Source organism: Mobula birostris, chromosome 26 (assembly GCF_030028105.1).
Source record: "Mobula birostris isolate sMobBir1 chromosome 26, sMobBir1.hap1, whole genome shotgun sequence".
Classification (NCBI taxonomy): Eukaryota; Metazoa; Chordata; class Chondrichthyes; order Myliobatiformes; family Myliobatidae; genus Mobula; species Mobula birostris.
This window is the reverse complement of record NC_092395.1, coordinates 8,494,322-8,519,797: the sequence shown is the minus strand read 5'-3', so window position 1 is coordinate 8,519,797 and position 25,476 is coordinate 8,494,322. Positions and strand designations below refer to the sequence as shown.

At 41.5% G+C, this 25,476-nt stretch overlaps 1 protein-coding gene across 2 annotated transcripts in view; it reads right to left on the bottom strand.

Annotated features, from left to right (window-relative positions):
- ap3d1 (adaptor related protein complex 3 subunit delta 1) overlaps positions 1-15,689 on the bottom strand; it is an 86,944-nt gene extending 71,255 nt beyond the window's left edge. Inside the window, exon 1 of one of the 2 annotated variants that reach the window (XM_072244615.1) lies at positions 15,250-15,689. In XM_072244615.1, coding sequence (XP_072100716.1) covers positions 15,250-15,345 — 96 coding nt within the window. In that variant the 5' untranslated portion in view covers positions 15,346-15,689. The remainder of the gene's footprint in view (positions 1-15,249) is intronic. The other variant, XM_072244614.1, reaches the window with a different exon arrangement.
- Between the last annotated feature and the right edge of the window lie 9,787 nt (positions 15,690-25,476).

Below are 25,476 nucleotides of genomic sequence, written 5' to 3'. Positions count from 1 at the left end.
TCTCAGTCTTTTGGAAAAGGAATGCTTGCTGTTAGCATAAGTATAATCCAAAAGAAAGAACTCCAATCAGTCACTGAAGGTAACTACCAAATTAATCTTCCATTGGGAGTTCTATGGAATTTTAAGGAGAAGAGGAACTTAGTAGGTCAAGCAGCATCCATGGAGGGAAATGGGCTGTTAACACTTAGGTTAGGACTCTTCACTAGAACACAAGGAATTTAGTTTCCTTTCGTAAAACAATGAAATCACACGATAGTAAGCTTGCACACTTCACATAACAAAGAAAAACTGATCAAGAAAAGGCTAAAAATACAAGTCGAGAAGGAACACAGAAGAACTGAAGCTCAGGAAAGAAATGGAACCTGGAAAATATACCCTGAAACTCATTGTGGAGCAAACTTAAAAGGGAAAAAAAAGTCCTTCTCCCATTTCTATGTGTTATTTTCCTGTGAAATTTTACTAATTCAAATCATTAAGAATTCTTAGATTAAGCCATACAATTCAATTTAGGAACCATTTCTTTATTAATAACTTGCCACGTAATTGAAAACTAGTCCTATCATCAGCTGGAAGTTGCAGCAAACTGTTAAACTTCACTATTCCTATATTTAAAAATAAACTCAAGTGGCACATGGAGAAAATATCTAATGGTTTAAACAATTTAATGTAATTTTTGCTACAAATTTGAGAATGAAAATATGGTATCTGTTCATCCAGGACAACCAAATAATTACAATTCAAAATTACTCTCTGGAAAATTGAAAACTTTATGCTTCAAATGAACCAAATAGAAAAATATTGACTGTATGTACATGTTTGACATTTTGGAATAGCTTCTGCTGGATACCTATCATCTCCTAAAGGAAAATGCTTTCAAAAATTAGTTGATATTGTTTGAAATAAAATATGCCTAACTATTCTGTCTCTGATGCCTGGACATCAATCTGAAACATTAACTGTAAATCATACAAGATCTATGCAGACAGGAATAATGAGATTTGCCTGAAATTTCATACTTTATTTCATCTTTTCAGCATCTGATTTTTTTTAATTTTAGACTGAAGCTGTTTGCAAGTGAAATGGCAGCAGATTGGTTTGAGTGTTTATTTCACATGTGTTAAACAGTTATAATCAGAGGATATTCAGTTAATATAGGATCTGTTGACACAAGAACCAGCCTTCAAACTATTTTTTAATGTATTGACACTTCCAAGTAGAAATTGGTTTTGAAATCGGTTTTGAAATCTCAAGGTGCAGATGTGCAAATAAAGACCATGCTGTATGGTAAACAGAAGTTGTTTGTCACAGCAGAGAACGACTTGATACAAGTGGCTAGGTAATTCATCACTTTCCAAAGTTTAAAATAAATGTATTGTCAAAGTACATATATGTCACCATATACTACCCCAAGATTCATGTTCATGCAGGCATTCACAATAAATACAATAAACTCAAAAGAATCAATGAAAAACTGCACACAACTATACAAGGGCAGACAACCAATGTGCAAAAGACAACGAATTGTGCAAACACAAAATAAAAAAGGGAAAAGAAACACAAAGCACGGTGAATTCTGGTTAATTGGACTATCTCTTTATTTGGGACAACTCTTAAACAACAAAAATTCATCAAGAAAATAGCCAGAATTCCCTTCGTTTATTTGGTACACTATGTTGTTTAACTGCAGCAGAGGCTGTTGCTGAACAATTTCTAACTAGTACCAGACATGTGCACTTCTGTGGCTGTTAATTTTTAAATGGTTGCATTCAAAAAGCAGTGATTTTTGTCACTGATAGTTGGCGGGAAATAAGCAGTAAGCCAATTTAGAACTGTTTTGCCCACTGATTTCAAACATTGTGTTTTTAAGATGCCAGAAATGGCTGGGAGTGAAAATGAGGCAATTTCACTACTTCAACAAGTTAGGAACTACAAAGAATTTCAAGGTATTGACAATCATCTTGAATGCTACAATGGAAATGAATATCTGGAGAATGTATTTGTCGACAGCATTGTATGAAGGCAGTTCATTATCTGCACTAGGTGTTTGCACTGATTTTGTTCATTTATAGTCAATCAAAAGAATGCACCGGCATACACTGGATGAATTCCTCCTGCAATAGCAATTAGGAACTAATACAGATTTATAGTATTGTAATAGTATTGACAGTGTTCTAATTTGCTCTACATTTCATTTAAATACGTAATTTCTTACTCAGTTTAAGCAGAAGTCTGCTGTTCATCTTTACAGTAGAGGAGGCCGTTGCCCTCCTTTTTTAAAGAAAGGGGCTTCCATTCCTCCACCATCAACTCTGCTCTCAAACACATCTCCCCCATTTCACGCACATCTGCTCTCACTTCATCCTCCCACCACCCCACTAGGAATAGGGTTCCCCTTGTCCTCACCTACTACCCCACCAGCCTCTGGGTCCAACATACAATTCTCTGTAACTTCCGCCACCTCCAACGGGATCCCACCACTAAGCACACCTTTCCCTCCCCCCCTCTGCTTTCCACAGGGATCGCTCCCCCCGCGACTCCCTTGTCCATTCGTTCCCCCCCCCATCCCTCCCCACCGATCTCCCTCCTGGCACTTATCCTTGTAAGCGGAACAAGTGCTACACATGCGCTTACACTTCCTCCCTCACCACCATTCAGGGCCCCAGACAGTCCTTCCAGGTGAGGCGACATTTCACCTGTGAGTCAGCTGGGGTGATATACTGCGTCCGGTGCTCCCGATGTGGCCTTCTATATATTGGCGAGGCCTAACGCAGACTGGGAAATCGTTTCGCTGAACACCTATGTTCTGTCCGCCAGAGAAAGCAGGATCTCCCAGTAGCCACACATTTTAATTCCATGTCCCATTCCCATTCTGGTATGTCTATCCATGGCCTCCTCTACTGTAAAGATGAAGCCACACTCAGGTTGGAGGAACAACACCTTATATTCCGTCTGGGTAGCCTCCAACCTGATGGCATGAACATTGACTTCTCAAACTTCTGCTAATGCCCCACCTCCCCCCCGTACCCCATCCGTTATTTATTTATATACACATTCTTTTTCTCTCTCCGTCCCTCTCACTATACTCCTTGCCCATCCTCTGGGCTTTTCCCACCCCTCCCCCTTTTCTTTCTCCCTAGGCCTCCTGTCCCATGATCCTCTCATATCCCTTTTGCCAATCAACTGTCCAGCTCTTGGTTCCATCCCTCCCCCTCCTGTCTTCTCCTATCATTTCGGATCTCCCCCTCCCGCTTTCAAATCTCTTACTACTTTCAGTTTGTCCTGACGAAGGGTCTTGGCCCGAAACGTCGACTGTACCTCTTCCTAGTGATGCTGCCTGGCCTGCTGCGTTCACCAGCAACTTTTATGTGTGTTGCTTGAAATTCCAGCATCTGCAGATTTCCTTGCGTTTGCGTTTTTAAATGCAGACTAATGATAGATTAATAAATGGTTTCAGAATTCGAATCACAAGATTTTTTAAAAGAGGTTTCACACTGCCCACTTCGCTATTCCGGCACACAAAAGGTAGATGTGATAATATGCGATGGCTGTCAACTGTCTGTTAGGTACTGGCATAGTTTTATATATTGTTTTTAAATCTCTACCAAAGGAGGTGCAAGGTGCTCCTTCCCTCCACAGGCCTGCAGATTACCCTTGGGCAAGGTGTAGCACCTGCTTAGCCCCTTGATCAGAGTCACATGAAGCCATGGGAGCAGGCTGTATGAGCAGCTGGTGTATATCGCAAGTCCTGGCTATGCCACCACTGACATCAGGTAGACAATCTCTGAAAATATTGATAATGGCTGGGGTCTCCTGTCTTGTAAAAACACTGCCCAGAAGGTATTGATAAACCACTTCAGTAGAAAAATTTGCCAAGAATGATCATGGTCATGGATAGAGAAAAGAGTAAGAATAAGGCAAGGACAGATGAAAGATCATGATCGCTCATGTCATATGACACAGCACATAATGATGATGATGGTGACAATGACATTTGAGTTGAGAAGATTTCTCCATTCGATCTCTCCTGCCCAGTTCCATCCACAACTGGGTGACTTTTCAATGACAACAATTAAATGACATTTCAATTTTATAAAATAATGGGTAAAACTGAGCAAAACCTGGAATAGTTCAGCAAATTCTGGAAAGATGCTATCAGCGGGCTGTTAAAATGACAAAGTGCTATTTGTCCAACAGAACCAGAAAAAGCCAAAATTGAAATAATGTTGTTTTTCCAACATTAACATTTAAATGAGATTGATAGCTCATTTCCTTGAAAGGAACTCATATTATCCACTACTTGCAAATTCAATGAAACCTGTCGTATCAACAGGTGGGAATCTAAGATAAGTTTTCAAAGATATTAACCAGACATTATTTTACCTGAAACTTATCATTTTGTAGCTTCAACATCAAAATTCATTTCCGTTGCTAAGGCACAAGTTTGACTACCAAAGCATGACATACATAAAAAGTCTTACTGATCCTGATTTAACCAAAAATTCTCAGTTTAACAGATTGGAATAGGAAGCAGACAGACACGTGTATCACCTAAAATTTGAAAAAGTTAATTGATTATGCCATGCTGTGATTTTAAAGTCTACCATAAAATATAACTGATTGCCTCCATTTTCTAGAATATGCATCTTCTACCATTCTACACTGGAATTACTTCACTAACGGATGAAATTCATCAAAAAATCATTATCACATAACAGATCAAGGTAAAAGAATTTGGAGCTAAATTATTGATTAAGTTACATGGCTTCAAACTGAGAAAGAAACTATTCGCGTACCATATGTACTAAGGATGCTCAAGACACAAGTTCCTTTCTAAATATGACAAGAAACATTAACTGAATATATTGCATTTTGTACACTGTTTTTCATCTAAAAATTTATCAATTTTTATCTTTAGCTACCAGTTTTAACATGACAGAATTCACTATATATCAATAGAAGAGTTAGATGACAAAATGCACAGGGATTATAGTCAGATTTTTGAAACTTTAGAAAAGCTCAGTTTGTTTGACTAACCAGATAAACTGTTTGTTACAAGAGGTTCCTGTATTTATTTACTACTAGTATATTTGAGTTTTGATAAAAGACCAAATTAATCACATGAAACAATTTTTATGACTAAAACTACTTGACTCAGTATTTACTTTTCAACCATTCATAAACAATATATTCTGCTTATTGCTTCATAGTATTTGGGTGAAGACAGCATGGATTTGCCACCAACTACAAACTTCCAAGTTCTCGAGTAAGGAATGGAAAATTATATTGGAGCTTTGTACAGCTCCTCTCAAGATTGGTGAAAGAATGAAAGGAGAAATTATAAACCCACAATCTGACTGTGTAAGTTCTTGAAGAATTTAGGATAGAGTGATTGAACATGCTGAAACCAGTTAACTGATCAAAAAGATCATCTTGATTCTGTGAAGGGTAGATCATTTTTTTTGAAGGGAACATCTACAGATTGTAGTAAAACAATAAAAAAAAACTGATGACATTGTAAGAACCAACATTCAGCAGCAGTAGCATTGTTGAACATCCCAAGGAAGAGCATGAAGCAAAGTTTCAAATGTATCTTAGACAGAGTGACTCATTTCCTGCATTCCCAAACATCATTTACCACTTGCCATACATCTCCAACTGAGGAGTTTTAAATCATTCAAGACAAAGCAAAGTGGCACTCAACACCCTCCATCAGAAAACTATAGTTCAGATGTATGGTAAAATTTAATGCACTAACACTTTCTAAACCCAGACCACCAAAAAGTTCAGAGAACTAGCACAAAGGATGCATAGCAATGCACTTATCTGTAAGTTCACCAAGCTTGGGATACACTATACATTACAAATGGAAAAACTAAATCAATTGTTAATTTTAAAGTTTTGGATACACTTCTCTTATCCAGAAGAATAAGGGCAATGATTAATCTAAAGATATGTCATAACCACTTGCACGGAAGGTATAGGAGCCTTAGGTCCCACACCTCCAGCTTCATGAACAGTTATTACCTTTCAACTAATAGGCCCCTCAACCAGCATGGATATCTTTACTCACCACAACACTAACTGATTTTACAACTTATGGACTCACTTTCAAGGACTCTACAACTCCTGTTTTCAATATTATATATTACTTATTTATTCATTATTATTATTTTTTGTTCTGCACAATTTGTCTTTTTTTGCACATTGTTTGTCCCTACGTGTAGTTTTTCACTGATTCTACTGTGTTTCTTTGTATCTATTCCAAATGCCTGCAAGAATATGAATCTTAGGGTAGTGTATACAAGTGACGTAATAAATTTACTTTGAGCTTCAATTCCATGAATAATATGAGGTTTAGGGAGTACTCCCAATAATATATTCTAACTTGCAATGCAAATACCGAAAATAATTAAACTGACAGCAGGTCAGGACATATTAAGACGACTGAAGTCTAGTTCAATAGACTTTACTAAACATAAAAACTTAGTACAGATTGAGTACCTCTTATCCGAAACGCTAGGGGCCAGGAGTGTTTTAGATTTTGGATTTTTTGGGATTTTGGAATAGCTTGGGATCGCTATCATTTCCAACTCTGAATTTAAGTGCTACTGCTAAGCAGTCTTTGTCTTACACTTGTTCATCACACATATTTAACAGTAAAACTTATTACATATTAATATAATGTTAATATAATATGTGCAGGGTGACAAAAGCAGCATCGAGAGAATACCTGAATCAGCTGTTGAATATCAGCTGGCTTTCAGTTTCCACCTACAATGCCGTGTTTGATTACAGGGTTACAGTACACTGTACATGTATTTTAATTTTTCTTTGGTTTTATGTAAGGTATGAAAACAATCAACATTGTAGACTTGTTATGGTGTTAAAAATTTTCATCATGATGACCTTCGCAAACTCTGAATTTCTGTTGCTTTATGATCAGCAGACAATTTATCACCACAAATCTCAAAAAAATTAATGCCGTATCTTTCCTTAAATTTCTGTGACTAGTCCGCAGAAAATTCACAATTATCGTTAATTTTCAGTTCATCCTGACAAATCCTGTTTCATGATCAGCATACTGTTACGTGGCATATGTTCACTTTGATGCTGACATATTCAGTCTTTCAACACAATTGAGATCTTTTCTCACATTGTGCAGTGTTTTTCTATTTTTCATTAACTTCTGTCCATTACACACAAGATCACTTCTCAGAACATTCTGGATTGCATAGCCTGGGAACCTTCCCAGTGTCTTGGGGAATTTTCCAGTTGTGATGTTATGTCAGTGCTCAAAAAAATTTTCCGACTTCAGAATTTCGGATAGGGCACTCCACCTATACTTTGAACTAGCCTTTAATCATCCTAAGTTTTTAATCATGAGATTTCAGGCAATTCGAAGGACAGCACTGGACCCAAAAATAGACTTCCTTCAAGATATTGCAACAGGAAGAAAAAGTTTGGTACCAGCCTGGGGATTTGTAGTGTACACTGTGGAATGGAGCAATGGACATACAAGACTCTGAGTACGTTTAAATACAAAGTCTGACACCCTAAATTTTACTCTATTGGAAAGAAGGAAAATAATCAAGAATGGAACGGAGGAAGCAGAGCTTTGGAAGAGCTCAAGGTTACAAAAGCCAGTAACTGTTGCCAAGAGTGATAACAATGCATAAGAAAAATTTCCTAGTATATGGAGAGTTCTGAGTATGGACACTGATGATGTCTGCAAAGAAACTGACAAGCTCAGAAGCTTGACAATTTGACCATTGTATTCAGTCTAACAGAAAAAGTAGATTAGAGGTTGATGGAACGTCCATGAGTGGTTGAAAAAAAAGAGCTCGTTAAGTTGACGTGAAAAATTGCCAGGATGGCAGGGGAGGAGGAGAAATTTATTCTCATGTGGAATAAACTCAAGGGAAATTCAATCACTATTTTAAAGAAAAAAAAATGGTTCTAATTTACCTACCCCCTTCCAAAAAGGCTTAACTACAAAAGTAACTGATAAATCTAGAATTTAGACAGAGATTAAGATGTGCTCATTTTATTTTGATGACTAAAAACAAATCAAGTGTAAAACTAAAATCTTTCTAAATATTTTGCATGTTGTGTTTTAAGTTACTTTCCAACTCGTGGATTCAATTACAAATTGTTTCCAGTTTTAAATTTCCTAAAAAAAAGACGTGGGATCAATGTTATTTAGTTATAAGAAATGCACTTTGACTAAACCACCTTCTGTACAAAATTTTATAACGTATTGGACAAATTAGGGAGTAGGCATCTTCTATCAGCAGTGAATGGGAAAACTAACTTTCGCTCTTTGGCAGCCCCTCAGGATTAAGGATGGCTGCCTCTATTCCATTCCATGGGTACTCAGATGGCTAATGCCAATATGGGAACTACAAACTTCATTAAAGTTTGGACAAAAGGTTGGCAGTTTAGAATGTGTTGTATTTCAGTAGTTTATGTAGACACAGTGTTCCCACAATCAATGCCTTTGGTTCTCAATACTAGGCAAAATCAATCAGTAGAAATATTACACTTCAAGGCGGCTTTGAGAGTATATTTGACTACTGCCCATGTCCACCTGCAATCCCTTGCTGTGACAGAGCACAGAGGAGTATTTGTTTCGTGAATTTTACGTCAGACAAGAGAACAATGAGGCCTGCGTTTTAGAGTTGAATGAGTTAGGACTTCAGCCTTGATAAATATTAAGACCATAGACCATAAGACCATAAGACAAAGGAGAAGTCGGCCATTCGGCCCATTGAGTCTGCTCCTCCATTTTATCATGAGCTGATCCATTCTCCCATTTAGTCCCACTCCCCCGCCTTCTCACCATAACCTTTGATGCCCTGGCTACTCAGATACCTATCAATCTCTGCCTTAAATACACCCAATGACTTGGCCTCCACTGCTGCCCGTGGCAACAAATTCCATAGATTCACCACCCTCTGACTAAAAAAATTTCTTCGCATTAACAGGCAGCTTTGTTGAGAATCAACTCCTGAGACACAGGAAGCAGTTACGTTTTCCCAGATTCATCATTGACCTTAATTGTTAAATGGCGTTGTTGTAGTAAAGTGGAGGTTGGGACAGAACCTTTGTACTGCAGGCATTAGGTACGACACTCATTTGACTGAATGCCTTAATGAACTCAATGAATAACGATTGGTTGACCTCCAAAATCCAAACTCCAGTAGATAAGCTTTATTCAAACAGAAAACTTATTGGAGGTGGGTTAGAATAATGCAGTGCCAAACCTGGGAAAATTATTGTAATCCTGCTTGACATCAATCTTCACTGAGATTGAGTCTATTGTGAACTTGACATGGCTCATATGACATCCCACCCCCTCCCAGTCTCTCAGTGGGATGATAACATAACCCACTAGATCAGGAAAGAAGTCATGAGGTCTTCTAAGTGCTTGGATCAGGAAAGATCCATGAGGTCTTATTTGCTAGTCTGATTAAACAAGATGTCAGTTATGCCACACACATACACACAAAATGTTGGAGGAACTTAGCAGGTTACGCAGCATCTTCACGGATACTGCCTGAACTGCTGAGTTTCTCTGGCATTTTGTGTGTGAGATCTGGATTTCCAGCATCTGTCGGATCTCTTATATTAGTTATGCAAAGTCTGGGCTCAAAATCAGAATTGCTTCATTCAGATCATCTTGTCTTAATCCCTCCTTGAGAATCATTCCATGCCAGATTTTCCATGCCTCCTCTGATACCAGGATTGAGTAGGAGGAACAGCTTCTCTCCCTCCGAGATGCAAACTAGGATCTTCTCTTTGTTTGAAAGGAAGCCTCCCTCGGCCACATCCTTAACTTCCAAGGCTGTAGCTACTTACCAATGACTGCAGCAGACTGGTTCTGCATTAGAGCAAGACTGACACATTCATTATGGCAAAACTCAAGCTTGTGAAAACATTGGCCCTCTTTCAGAATGCTTGCACATATGGTATACTCACTGCTTTGTTCTCAAAGATCCTTCTGCCTGTAATGTTAACGGTTTCCTATTATGTTTCAGATTTTCAACATCTGCATTTTTGGATTGCCTTTACTTTCAGTTCTGCTTCCAAGTTCTACTTCCTCAAGTTCTAGAATTATCAGGCTTCGGAAAGCGGAATATGACTCCGCAGAAGTTATACTGCCATTATGAAGCAAGACTCCAGTACACATGGTCTAAAGCAGGAGCTGGATCGAGAAACTATGAACGATCAAGGCCCTGAAAAAGTACTTGAACAACAGGATAAAATGTGTCATATTTAAAATATATGGTTAAGAAGTCCATCTTCAATTTAAAAGCTCATCATGGATTCTAATCCTGCTTCAAGAAGTTAAAATTGAACCCAAGTACATCAGATCAGAACACCAACTGAAAAGTACAGTAATGTTATGATTTTGCATCAGTAATACAGAGCGCTGGACAAATGACCTACCTAGTTCAGAGTTCAAATCCCACCATAGCAACTTGGGAGTGTCATTATTTGAATAAATAGAAACTTAGGTTAGAAAGCAAATAGCAATAACGGTGATTACAAAATGGTCATATTAATGCCCTTTAGGAAAGTAATTTAGCCTATAATTAAATCCAAATAGTCATTTTTCCAGATACAACTGTAAAGCCAGAGTGATTCTTATTACACCAGAGGGTGGCCATTTGGCCCTTCTTCTGAAGTGAGACAATGTAATCAATCAGTAACATATGGAGACAAACTGTAAGATACAGTGTAGTCCCCAACTTACATTCTCCAAGTGGCAGCTGAAAATTACTGCAACCCGTGGACAGGATAAGGTGTAAGTGTCCACTGCTATGTATTAGCGACTCTCGCGGTCAAAACAGATTTGATGAGTCAGGTTGTCAATTTGCTTATCAGCACATATGCAATGACATGGAAGTAATGGTGTAACAGCACTCCTGAAGTAGTTTCCTAAGTGCCTTTAGAGAGCATGGAGTCATGATGTCAAATGAATTTAAATGGTTTTCAATGCAGTACAACGTTTTATTATAAAGAAGTAGAAGTTCAAAGTCAATCAGAATCAGACTTAGTATCGCTGGTGTTTGTGGTGAAATTTGTTGTTTTGAGACAGCAACTACAGTACATAATTTTAAAAACACTATAAATTACAATAAAAACATATATAACAATCAAATTAAATGTGCAGTGCAAAAAAGAGAAGAAAAATAGTGAGGTAGTATATATGGGTTCACTGTACATTTAGAAATCTGATGGCAGAGGGGAAGAAGCTGTTCCTAAAACACCGAGTGTGTCCCCTCATGGTCCTGAACCTCCTCCTTGATGGTAGCATTAAGAAGAAAGCATCATGGTATCCAAGCATTTTGTCTGGCTGTAGAAAACCAATGAGCACTGAGTATTTACATTTAACAGCACAAACTAGGGTGTGAACTGCTGCACTCCAAGACTCCTCTATCCCCTTATTGTCCCCAACACCAGCCTTAACTACATTTTTAATTTATTTACAAATATCCAATGGAGGACTAGGAAGAACTTTTAGCTTGTGTTGAAGTGGATGCATGCACCTTCAAAAACATGAATGAAGTTTAAATGCAGCAGCCCACTATTTTCATTTTGGAATCTTAAACTCAAAGATTCCATTGGATAAGCCCATCACAGGTAACTTAACATCTTGTCTTTTGAGATTAATTCAATTCTATTAAAATATACCTATTCACACAGTTTGCCTAGAAACAAATATTTGAGAATCCAGCTTTAATTTGAATTGGACTCTGCAGTTTCATGGAAATCCCAAATATTCCAATGCATCCTGCAAAAAGTACTCTTGTATAATAAACACAAGAACCTCAAAAGATCAAAGGTCGATCTTTATTTCTCTTCCACTTCCTGTTCCACCTTCACTGTCCAATTCATTAGCTTATTAGCAAAAAGACACTTTCATTCTAGCATTCATAAATCTTTTAAAACTTAATTTAATTCACAAATCCCTAGTTCCCAAAATAAATTTCATTTACACTACTGTGAAATGTTCTCATCCCCCGATAAAACATTTCCTTTAAAGTTACATAGAGCAGAGGGAAAAAAGGACAACATCTGATCTATGAAACCAATCTCATACATTGTGCCAGCTACCTATAAATTCAGGAAGTCAGGTAGCATCTACAGAGAACAAACAGTACTCCTTCCCCTCTCCCTGCATAATTCTGGTTTCTTCCCTTTCCAGTCCTGAAGAAGGGTCTCTGTCTAAATTGTCCACTGTTCATTTCCCTTCATAGATGCTGCCCGTCTTGCTGAGTCTCTCCAGCATTCTGAGCGCTTTGCTCAAGATTTCCAGCATCTGCAGAATCTCGTGTCTATAAACTCACATCTTCAATCACTGCCACAAAAATCTCAGAGGAGAAATAATAAGGGTTAAAACAAAAAGCTACAAAGTAAAGTTGTTCCAGAAGTTACTAAGTTAAAAAGTCTGCTTAAGAGTTTCAAGCTTCATCTAAATTGTTCCAGCTACAGTACTTGGTTAACTTTTTTTTGGACCTAACAATCAAGAAATACTAGCAGATTGTTATAACCTTACTTGATGTGCATACTTGGCAAACATAAGAAATAGCAAGAACAGACCACTCAGCCCATTAAGTCAGTTCTACCATTCATAAAGATCTTACCTATTCTTCCAACTCAACATCTTTTCCTGCACTATCCCCACATCCCTTCATTACCTCACATAACCAGAAAGCTATCACAATTTCTCAGGGTAGTGTTTGGTGACATATGTACTTTGATAATAAATTTTGCTTCAAACTTCCTGAGTAGGAAGTTTCTAAAGCTCAATGAAAAAAAATTCCAGTGCTAACAATGCTCTCCTCCTTCTTGATTCTCTGACCCGTCTCTTGGCTACTCAGCCAAGGTAAACATTATCTCTGTCAAACTGTGCAAGTATTATAGTAAATTTCAATGGGATTTTCTATAATCTATGTAAACCTCAGCCTCCAAAAAGACCACAACATTGCCATAGAGTTTGGAGGCTTGTGTGCCTCAATGACCCGGACAGTTATATTGGCTGGAGTCAGGGCTTTATGCTTTGGCTCTTTGGTAGGGTCACCCATACCAAACAGGTCAAAGGGTAGAGGTCAGACTCAGAGTGGTCCACTGGTCCTCCATTCAGCTCAAGATTAACAACCCTGATTGGTAAAACAAAATTGTTACGGAAACAGTAATGAAGAATCCTTCTACATCTGAGTGTGGCGGTATTCCTGAGTCTCCATCCGAAACTTGCATGACTGACAGTAGTGAAAACTGAGCTACTGATACGATGAAAGAAGCCCTGAACACCGCCAGGGATGGAGGACCTTCATTGCCACCCTAAACAGCAGCGACATAAGGGGCAGTAGAGTAGATCTAAATTTTAGAGGATACAGTGCTAGTTCACATTCATATAGCATACCATCATCCTTAGAAGCTGTGACCAATCTATCAAATTTTTAATGCAATCCCTCTTCAGTAAATATATCCTTTTTAAAGTAGGAAGACTAAAACTGTACTCAATACTCCAGGTGCTGTTTCAACTGGGCCTCACAAAACTGTAATACTTCCATACTTGTATATTCAAATTACCTTGAAATAGAGACTAACTGCTATCTACATCCCAATCAATTATACTTGTATGCTGTCTTTTAGCATCTTTTGTATAAGAACACACAGTTTTCTTAGAATATCAACACTATCTAATCTATCATCATGTATGTAACAGAATTTTTCTGGTTTGTGGACCAAAGTGGATGACCTCTTTTTTTTAACACATTATATTTGATCTGCTAACACACACAAAATGCTGGAGGAACTCAGCATCTATGGAGGGGAATAAAAAGCCAACGTTTTTGGGCAAGACCCTTCATCAGGACTGACTATTCTTGTCAAAGTCTTGGCTCTGAAGTATTTGACAGGTTCCTTGACTTTCTCCACCAAAACATACAAAAGTGGTTGTTTAATTCCTCTGCCATTTCCTTCTCTCCATTAAAAATCCTCTTGCAGCACTGAGAGACTTACAGTTGCCCTTGTTTGTCTTCTGAGATCTTAGTTTTGTCATATGCTCTTACCAATCTTGTCAACTCCCTCCCCCAAGAAAAATCAATTCCTTAGAAATCAAAGCCATGTTCTAAACTGCTGTCAGTTCTCAGGCCTAATGCTAACTCTTAACAACTTTCTAAAGCTTCCTTCCATCATTTATTGCTATCTTTCTCACCGTGGATAACTTTTCCTTTTGGATTTCAGTGTTTGTTTTACAATGTTGTACATTTTCAATTCTAGTCACTGCCTGTCCAAACCTTTCAACACATATTCCCAAAGATGACACAAAGATCTTAAATTATAAATATTCTGTTCATCACTTTATATCAACTAACATCTGAAATACGACCTCATGAACAGTAGAGTGAGCACAAAGGTGGCTGACAAGATGAATTGGAGCTGTGTTAGACTTGCTGGATTAGACTTCATTGAGCTTGCAAAAAATAAATTATTTAGTTAATTTTGAGAAGTGTCTCTCGAGTTTTAAAGCAAATAATGTAAAACAAAGCAATTTTTGATGGGCATGGTGAATGAGATTAATTTAACTGGCAGGTGGAACAAATAGAAAATCAGCATAGAGGAATTAATTGAATGATTCAATTTCACTAGGAAAAAATACTCATGCCACACCTAGTCAAGGATCTACAGAAGCAAAATGTTTTACATTTATATTTTCCAGCGTACAGCGTTTATTGCCACCTTCATTTTTGTTTGCACACCTAACAACTGAACCTGTAGCCTTAATAAGTTGAAATGCCATGGACGGAAAGTTAACATTACACCATTTGAAGGAGTTGAAAACTCTCCCAAGTCCTGTTTTATTAAATGCAATAAAACACTCCTGTGCTCTGGGTGAGGTAAGAGAGAATACAGAATTTGAGCACACATATGTCCCCCGCACGATCAGGTTACCAGATGCCAGTGTGTCAGCAAAAGCATCAGCTGACGGCCCAAAACTCCCTTGCCGACCGAGCTGTCAGTTTGCCCGATTTCAGTGCAACTTGAAAGCAAACGGGGGTTGGGAAGCAGTAAGATGACCCTAACACGCTGCCAGTTTGTGAGGAGCCGTAGCAGAAGCACAGAACCCGGGAGAGGGAGGCAACCCGAGCCCGGGGCCTGAGGGGCCGGCCAGGCCTGCCATGCATGCACTCCCTCCCTCCCCTTCTCCAAGCTGCGGGACGTGGCAGCCGAACTCACCTCGTCATCCTTGTGGTTTCTGATGCCGCGCACCAGGTCCTGCAGGTTCTTATCAAACATTCGGTCAATGCTGCCTTTCACGATCTTCAGAGCCATCCTGGCCCTTGCTTCTTGCTCGCCGTGAGGGGAGGAGAGAGAAAAAATCCAGCTCCGGGGTGGGAGGTGGGAGATGCTGACTTACACCATGCCCGGATTCTTGGCGCTCCCCCGTGGATCCGTGAGCGCAGAGGGAGGGTGGCGAGCGGCTGGCGTGCACTACTGTGCCGGAGCCGCGCTCACCTTCGCACCGGGCGGCGGAGAGAGAGAAAATGGCGACGGGCGGGCCGGAGTCAGGTGACCGACTGCGGGACGGGAAGATGGCAGAGGGGAGGGAGGCCTAGGCTCTCCTTCCCTCCCTCTCTCTCTCACACACACCGCCGGGTGGGGAGCAACACCTTCTCCGCGACGTGGAGCTTCGGAGATTTCACTGACCCCTCCCGCACGGTGTTGGTGAGGCCCCGTTTCAGTTATTGTGGTTTCCGTTTTAGGGCCGGGGAAGAAACGCAGAGGGGATGGAGGGAGGTTGAGCAGGGTGAGATTTTATACTTTGGAGTGCAGCAGAATGAGAGGCATTCTTATAGATGTTTAAAAAATCATGAGGGAGATCTGGAGGTGTGTGGAATCAAGAGGAGCGATCTCACAGAGTGCATAAAATAACGAGGGCTGATCTTAGAGGTGTATAAAATGATGCGATGATCTGGGTATGTATAAAATCACAAGGCATGATCTTATCAAGGTGTATAAAATCTCAAGACCATAAGATATAGGAACAGAATTAGATCATTTGGCCCATCGAGTCTACTCTGTTATTTCATCATGGCTGATCCAATTTTCCTCTCTGCCCCAACTTCTTGCCTTCTCCCCGTATCCCTTCATGCCCTGACCAATCAAGAATCTATTAACCTCTGACTTAAAAATGCATAAAGAATTTCCCAGCAACACACATAAAAGTTGCTGGTGAACGCAGCAGGCCAGGCAGCATCTGTAGGAAGAGGTACAGTCGACGTTTCAGGCTGAGACCCTTCGTCAGGACTAACTGAAGGAAGAGTTAGTAAGAGATTTGAAAGTGGGAGGGGGAGATCCAAAATGATAGGAGAAGACAGGAGGGGGAGGGATGGAGCCAAGAGCTGGGCAGGTGATAGGCAAAAGGGATATGAGAGGGTCATGGGACAGGAGGTCCCGGGAGAAAGAAAGACGTTGGGGGGGGGGACCCAGAGGATGGGCAAGGGGTATAGTGAGAGGGACAGAGGGAGAAAAAGGAGAGAGAGAAAAAGAATGTGTGTATATAAATAAATAACGGATGGGGTATGAGGGGGAGGTGGGGCATTAGCGGAAGTTAGAGAAGTCAATGTTCATGCCATCAGGTTGGAGGCTACCCAGACAGAATATAAGGTGTTGTTCCTCCAACCTGAGTGTGGCTTCATCTTTACAGTAGAGGAGGCCGTGGATAGACATGTCAGAATGGGAATGGGATGTGGAATTAAAATGTGTGGCCACTGGGAGATCCTGTTTTCTCTGCCGGACGGAGCGTAGGTGTTCAGCAAAGCGGTCTCCCAGTCTGTGTCGGGTCTCGCCAATATATAGAAGCCACATCGGGAGCACCGGAGGCAGTATATCACCCCAGCCGACTCACAGGTGAAATGTCGCCTCACCTGGAAGGATGTCTACTATAAGCCTACTGACTCTCACAGCTATCTGGACTATTCCTCTTCTCACCCTGTCTCTTGCAAAAATGCCATCCCCTTCTCACAATTCCTCCGTCTCCGCCGCATCTGCTCTCAGGATGAGGCTTTTCATTCCAGGATGAGGGAGATGTCCTTTTTTAAAGAAAGGGGCTTCTCTTCCTCCACTATCAACTCTGCTCTCAAACGCATCTCCCCCATTTCACGCACATCTGCTCTCACTCCATCCTCCCGCCACCCCACCAGGAATAGGGTTTCTCTGGTCCTCACCTACCACCCCACCAGCCTCCAGGTCCAACATATTATTCTCCGTAACTTCCGCCACCTCCAATGGGATCCCACCACTAAGCACATCTTTCCCTCCCCCCCCCCTGCTTTCCGCAGGGGTCGCTCCCTACGCGACTCCCTTGTCCATTCGTCCCCCCCATCCCTCCCCACTGATCTCCCTCCTGGCACTTATCCTTGTAAGCGGAACAAGTGCTACACATGCCCTTATACTTCCTCCCTTACCACCATTCAGGGCCCCAGACAGTCCTTCCAGGTAAGGCGACACTTCACCTGTGAGTCGGCTGGGGTGATATACTGCGTCCGGTGCTCCCGATGTGGCCTTCTATATATTGGCGAGACCCGACGCAGACTGGGAGACCGCTTTGCTGAACACCTACGCTCTGTACGCCAGAGAAAGCAGGATCTCCCAGTGGCCACACATTTTAATTCCACATCCCATTCCCATTCTGACATGTCTATCCACAGCATCCTCTACTGTAAAGATGAAGCCACACTCAGGTTGGAGGAACAACACCTTATATTCCGTCTGGGTAGCCTCCAACCTGATGGCATGAACATTGACTTCTCTAACTTCTGCTAATGCCCCACCTCCCCCTCGTACCCCATCCATTATTTATTTATATACACACATTCTTTCTCTCTCTCTCTCTCCTTTTTCTCCCTCTGTCCCTCTCACTATACCCCTTGCCCATCCTCTGGGTCCCCCCCCCTTGTCTTTTTCCCCGGACCTCCTGTCCCATGATCCTCTCATATCCCTTTTGTCAATCACCTGTCCAGCTCTTGGCTCCATCCCTCCCCCTCCTGTCTTCTCCTATCATTTTGGATCTCCCCCTCCCCCTCTCACTTTCAAATCTCTTACTAACTCTTCCTTCAGTTAGTCCTGACGAAGGGTCTCGGCCTGAAACGTCGACTGTACCTCTTCCTAGAGATGTTGCCTGGCCTGCTGCGTTCACCAGCAACTTTGATGTGTGTTGCTTGAATTTCCAGCATCCACAGAATTCCTGTTGCTTGCATCATTTTTGTGAACCTTCTTTGAACCCTCTTCAGTTTCAGCACATCCTTTCTAAGATAAGGAACTCAAACCTGCTCACAATACCGCCTCACTAGTGCTTTATAGAGTTTTAACATTACACCTTTGCTTTTACATTCTAGTCTTCTTGAAATGAAAGTTAATGTTGCATTTGCCTTCCTCACCGCAGACTCAACCCGCAAATTAACCTTTAGGGAATCCTCTACAAAGACTCCCAAGTTTTTTGCGCCCCAGTTTTTTGTATTTTCTCTCCATTTAGAAAATAGTCTGCCCCTTCATTTCTTTTCTCATAGTGCATGACTATATTCTTCCCGACACTGTATTAAATCTGCCATTTCTTTGCCCATTTTCCTAATCTGTCTAAGTCCTTCTGTAACCTCTCTACTTCCTCAAAACTATCTGCCCCTTCAGCTATCTTCATATCATCTACAAACTTTGCAACAAAGCTATCAATTCCATCACCTAAATCAGCGGTCTCCAACCACCGGGCCGCAAAGCATGTGCTACCAGGCCACGAGGAAACGATATGAGTCAGCTGCACCTTTCCTCATTCCCTGTCACGCACTGTTGAACTTGAACATAGGGTTGCCAACTGAACCGTATTTGCCAGGACATCCCGTACATCGGGCTAAATTGGTTTGTCCCATACGGGACCGCCCTTGTCCTATATTTCCCCCGCTAAAATGACGTAAAGCGAGGAAGCAATTACCATTAATTTATATGGGAGAAATTTTTGAGCGTTCCCAGACCCAAAAAATAACCTACCAAATCATACCAAATAACACATAAAACCGAAAATAACACTAATATAGTAAAAGCAGGAATTATTTGATAAATACACAGCCTATATAAAGAAGAAATTATGTATGTACAGTATAGTCGGGAAGATTAAGCCAAAACCGATTTGTGGAAAAAAATCTACATTTACACGCATGCACACACAGGTGTCCGCGCAAGGCTTCATGGTCATGGTAGTCTTTCCTGGGGTAAACACAAGTGTCCCGGGATTTGACTGCTACTTTTCTCCCTTATTTGGGAGTGAGAAAGTTGGCAACCCTAACTGTAAAAGACATGTTGAGGTGAGTTTCACCCTACTTGAACAAACCCCTCCCCACCAGTCGGCCGGTCCACAAAAATATTGTCAATATTAAACCGGTCCGCGGTGCAAAAAAGGTTGGGGACCCTGATCTAAATCATTGACATAGCATAAAAAGAATCAGTCTCAACACAGACCCCTGTGGAACACCAATAGTCACCTGCAGCCAGCCCAGAAAGACTCCATTTATTTCCACTTTTTGCCTCCTGCCAATCAGCCACTGCTTTATCCATGCTAGAATCTTTCCTGTAATACCAGGGGCTTGTAGCTTGTTAAGCAGTCTCATGTGTAGCACCTTGTTAAAAGCCTTCTGAAAATCCAAGTACAGCATTAACCGATTCTCCTTTATCTATTCAGCTTGTTATTTCTTCAAAGAATTCCAACAGGTTTGTCAGGCAAGATTTTCCCTTGAGGAAACCATACTGACTAAGGCCTATTTTATCATCAGAATCAGGATCAGGTTTATTATCACAGGCATGTGCCGTTCAATGCCAGACATAATATAGAAGAGAAAAAAAATTAAAAATAAATAAGTAAATCAATTACAGTATATGTATATTGAATAGATTAAAAACGTGCAAAAACAGAAATACTGTATATTAAAGAAGTGAGGTAGTGTCCAAGGGTTCAATATCCATTTATGAATCGGATGGCAGAGGGGAAGAAGCTGTTCCTGAATTGCAGAGTGTGTGCCTTCAGGCTTCTGTACCTCCTATCAGTGAGAAAAGGGCATGCCCTGGGTGCTGAAGGTCCTTAATAATGGATGTTGTCTTTCTGAGACACCGCTCCCTGAAGATGTCCTGGGTACTTTGTAGGCTAGTACCCAAGATGGGGCTGTCTAGATTTATAACCTTCTGCAGCTCCTTTCGGTCCTGTGCAGTAGCCCCTCCATACCAGACAGTGACGCAGCCTGTCAGAATGCTCTCCATGGTACATCTATAGAAGTTTTTGAGTATATTTATTGACATGCCAAATCTCTTCAAATTCCTAATGAAGTATAGCCATTGTCTTGCCTTCTTTATAAATACATCAATATGTTGGGACCAGGTCAGGTCCTCAGAGATCTTGACACCCAGGAACTTGAAACTGCTCACTCTCTCCGCTTCCGATCCCTCTATGAGGATTGGTATGTGTTCCTTTGACTTACCCTTCCTGAAGTCCACAATCAGCTCTTTTGTCTTACTGACGTTGAGTGCCAGGTTGTTGCTGCGGCACCACTCCACTAGTTGGCATATCTCACTCCTGTACGCCCTCTCGTCACCACCTGAGATTCTACCAACAATAGTTGTATCATCAGCAAATTTATAGATGGTATTTGAGCTATGCCTAGTCACACAGTAATGTGTATATAGAGAGTCGAGCAGTGGGCTAAGCACACATCCCTGAGGTGCGCCAATGTTGATCGTCAACGAGGAGGATGTGTTATCACCGATCCACACAGTTTGTGGTCTTCTGGTTAGGAAGTTCAGGATCCAATTGCAGAGGGAGGTACAGTGTCCCCGGTTCTGTAACTTCTCAATTAGGGTTGTGGGATGTTGATATTAAATGCTGAGGTATAATCGATGAACAGCATCCTGACATAGGTGTTTGTGTTGTCCAGATGGTCTAAAACCCTGTGGAGAGCCATTGATATTGTGTCTGCCATTGACCTATTGTGGTGCTCGGCAAATTGCAATGGGTCCAGGTCCTTGTTGAGGCGGGAGTTCAGTCTTGTCATGACCAACCTCTCAAAGCATTTCATCACTGTAGATGTGAGTGCTACCGGGTGATAGTCATTGAGGCAGCCCACATTATTCTTCTTAGGCACTGGTATAATTGTTGCCTTTTCGAAGCAAGTGGGAATTTCTGCCTGTAGCAGTGAGAAGTTGAAAATGTCCTTGAATACTCCCACTTTTTGGTTGGCACAGGTTTCCAGAGCCTTACCAGGTACTCCATCTGGACCTTCCACCCTGTGAGGTTTCACTCTCTTTAAAGACAACCTAACATCGGCCTCTGAAACAGAGATCACAGGGTCATCAGGTGCAGCAGGGATCTTCACAGCTGTAGTTATGTTCTCCCTTTCAAAGCAGGCCTAGAAGGCGTTGAGTTCATCTGGTAGTGAAGCATCACTGCCATTCAAGCTATTGGGTTTCGCTTTGTAGCAAGTAAGGTCTTGCAAATCCTGCCAGAGTTGCTGGGCATCCGATGTCGCCTCCAATCTCGTTCGAAATTGTCTCTTTGCCCTTAAAATAACCCTCGCAAATGCCTCCAAGTACACTGAGACTGTATCCTTAATAATTAACTCCAACATTTGCTCAACCACTAAAGTCAGACTAACTGGCCTATAGTTTCCTTCCTTCTGCCTCTCTCCCTTCTTGAAGAGTGGAGTGGCATTTTCAATTTTCCAGTCTTCTAGAACCATTCCAGAATCTAGTGATTCTTAAAAGATCATTACTAATGCCTCCTTAATCTCTTCAGCCACCTCTTTCAGAACTCTGGAGTGTATACCATCTGGACCAGGAGACCTATCCATTTCAGACCTTACAGTTTTCCAAGAACCTTCTCTCTAGTTATGGTAACTTCACACACTTCATGTCCCCTGACCCCTGGAACTTCCACTATACTGCTAGTATCTTCTGCAGTGAAGACTGATACAATACTTACTCAGTTCATCCGCTTTCCTTGTCCCTCATTATTACCTCTCCAGCATCATTTTTCAGCAGTCCAATATCCACTCTCGCCTCTCTTTTACGCTTTATGTATCTGAAGAAACTATTGGCATCCTCTTTAATATTATTGGCTAGCTTACTTCTGTATTTCATATAAACATAGAAAGCCTTCAGCACAATACAGGCCCTTCGGCCCACAATGCTGTGTCGGGCATGTACTTACTTTAGAAATTACCTAGGGTTACTCATAGCCCTCTATTTTTCTAAGCTCCATGTACCTATCCAGGAGTCTCTTAAAAAACCCTATTGTATCTGCCTCCACCACTGTTGCCGGCAGCCCATTCCACACATTTACTACTCTCTGCGTAAAAAACCTACCCCTGACATCTCCTCTCTACCTGCTTCCAAGCACCTTAAAACTGTGCCCTCTTGCGTTAGCCATTTCAGCCCTGGGAAAAAGCCTCTGACTATCCACACGATCAATGCCTCTCATCGTCTTATACACCTCTATCAGGTCATTTCTCATCCTCTGTCGCTCCAAGGAGAAAAGGCTAAGTTCACTCAACCTATTCTCATAAGGCATGCTCCCAAATCCAGGCAACATCCTTGTTAATCTCTTCTGCACCCTTTCTATAGTTTCCACATTCTTCCTGTAGTGAGGTGACCAGAACTAAGCACAGTACTCTAACCAGAGTACTGGGTCTGACCAGGGTCCTATAAAGCTGTAACATTACCTCTTGGCTCTTGAACTCAATTCCATGGTTGATGAAGGCCAATACACTGTTTGCCTTCTTAACCAGACAGTTAACCAGCACAACAGCTTTGAGTGTCCTATGGACTCAGACCCCAAGATCCCTCTGATCCTCCACACTGCCAAGAGTCTTACCATTAATACTATATTCTGCCATCACATTTGATCTACCAAATGAACTACCTCTCACTTATCTGGGTTGAACTCCATCTACCACTTCTCAGCCCAGTTTTGCATCCTATCGATGTCCCGCTGTAACCTCTGACAGCCCTCCACACTATCCACAACACCCCCAACCTTTGTGTCTTCAGCAAATTTGCTAACCCATACCTCCACTTCCTCATCCAGGTCACTTATAAAAATCACAAAGAGAAGGGGTCCTAGAACAGATTCCTGAGGCACACCAATGGTCACTGACCTCCATGCAGAATATGACCCATCTACAATAATTCTTTGTCTTCTGTGGGCAAGCCAATTTTGTATACACAAGGCAAGGTCCCCTTGAATCCCATGCCTCCTTACTTTTTCAGTAAGCCTTGAATGAGGTACCTTATCAAAAGCCTTGCTGAAATCCATCTACACTACATCTACTGCTCTACCTTCATCAATGTGTTTAGTCACATCCTCAAAAAATTCAATCAGGCTTGTTAAGGCACGACTTGCCTTTGACAAAGCCATGCTGACTATTCCTAATCATATTATGCCTCTCCAAATATTCATAAGTCCTGCCTCTCAGGATCTTCTCCATCAACTTACCAACTCACTGGTCTATAATTTCCAGGGCTATTTCTACTCCCTTTCTTGAATAACAACACATGCAACCCTCCAATTCTCCGGAATCTTTCCCGTCCCCATTGATGATGCAAAGATCATTGCTAGAGGCTCTGCAATCTCCTCCCTCGCCTCCCACAGTAGCCTGGGGTATATCTCGTCTGGTCCTGGTGACTTATCCAACTTGATGCTTTCCAAAAGCTCCAGCACATCCTCTCTCTTAATGTCTATATACTCAAGCTTTCCAGTCTGCTCTAAGTCATCCCTACAATCGCCAAGGTGCTTTTCTGTTCATCTTTATCTTCTTAATGACTTTTTTAGTTGCCTTCTGTTGGTTTTTAAAAGCTTCCCAAACCTCTAGCTTCCCACTAAGTTTTGCTCTATTATATGCTTTCTCTTTGGTTTTGACTTCTCTTGTTAGTCAGGGTTGTGTCATTTTTTCTTTAGAATCCTTCTTCCCCTTTGGGATGTATATATCCTGTGCCTTCCGAATTGCTTCCAGAAATTCCAGCCATTGCTGCTCTGCCGTCATCCTTGTCAGTATTCTTTTCCAATTAATTCTGCCAGCTCCTCTCTCATGCCTCTGTAATCCCTTTACTCCCCTGTAATACTGATACATCCAACTTTAGCTTCTGCTTCTCAAATTTCAGGGTGAATTTGATCATATTATGATCACTTCCCCTAAGGGTTCTTTTACCTTAAAGTCTCTAGGTTTATTGCACAAAACACAATCCAGAAAAACTGATCCCTTAGTGAGCTCAACCACTAAGCTGCTCTAAAAAGCCATCTTGGAGGCACTCTAGAAATTCCCTTTCCTGGAATCCAGCACCAACCTGATTCTCCCAATCTACCTGCATATTGAAGTCCCCCATGACTATCGTAACATTGCCCTTTTCTATCTCCTGTTGCATTTTGTAGGCCACATCCTTACATATCACCACATACTGTATACATATCACCACATACTGTATGGTGATATGTATACAATTCCCATCAGCGTCTTTTTACCCTTGCAGTTCCTTAGCTCTATCCACAGTAGTTCAACACCTTCTGACCCTTTGTCTGAGGTCTTATCAACATCTGCCTCCATAAACTCTCCGCTAACTGTTGTGGTACTCTGGTTCCCATCCCCCTGCAACTCTAAGTTAAATCCCACTGTGCAGCATTAACCAACCTTCCTGCTAGGATATTAGGCCCTTTCCAGTTCAGCAGCAAACCATCCGGTCTGTACAGGTCCCACTTTCCCCGGAAAAGAGTCCAATGATCCAAAAATCTTATGAGCTCCCTCCTACGTCAACTCCTTAACCATATATTGAACTGTATAATCGTCTTCATTCTGGCCTCACTAGTGTTTGGCATGGGTAGCAATTCTGAGATCCCAATCCTCTAATTTAGCACCTAACTCCCTGAACTCCCAATGCAGAACCTCGTAACTCATCCTACCCATGTCATTGGTACCTACATGGACCACGACTTCTGGCTGTTCACCCTCCTAATTAAGAAGGACTTGATCCGAGATATCCTGGACCCTGGCACCCGGAAGGCAATATATCATCCAGGAATCTCGTCCTTGCCCACAGAACCTCCTGTCCAGTCTCCTAACTAATGGTTTTCCTGTCACCGCAGCGTGCTTCTTCTCCCCCTACCCCTTCTCTCTGAGTCACAGAGGCAGACTCAGTGCCAGGCACCCAACCACTGTAACTCTCCTCCATTAGGTCATCCCTTCCCCCCCACTTCTGACAGTATCCAAAGTGTTGTTGGAGGGATGGCCACAGGGGTACACAGCACTGACTCCTTAACCCCTTTCCGCTTCCTAACTGTCACCCTGTTTCCTGTGTGCTGCGCCTTGGGTATAATTACCTCTCTCTATGTCCTATCTATCACCTCTTCAGCCTCCCGAATGATCCTGTGATCATCCAGAT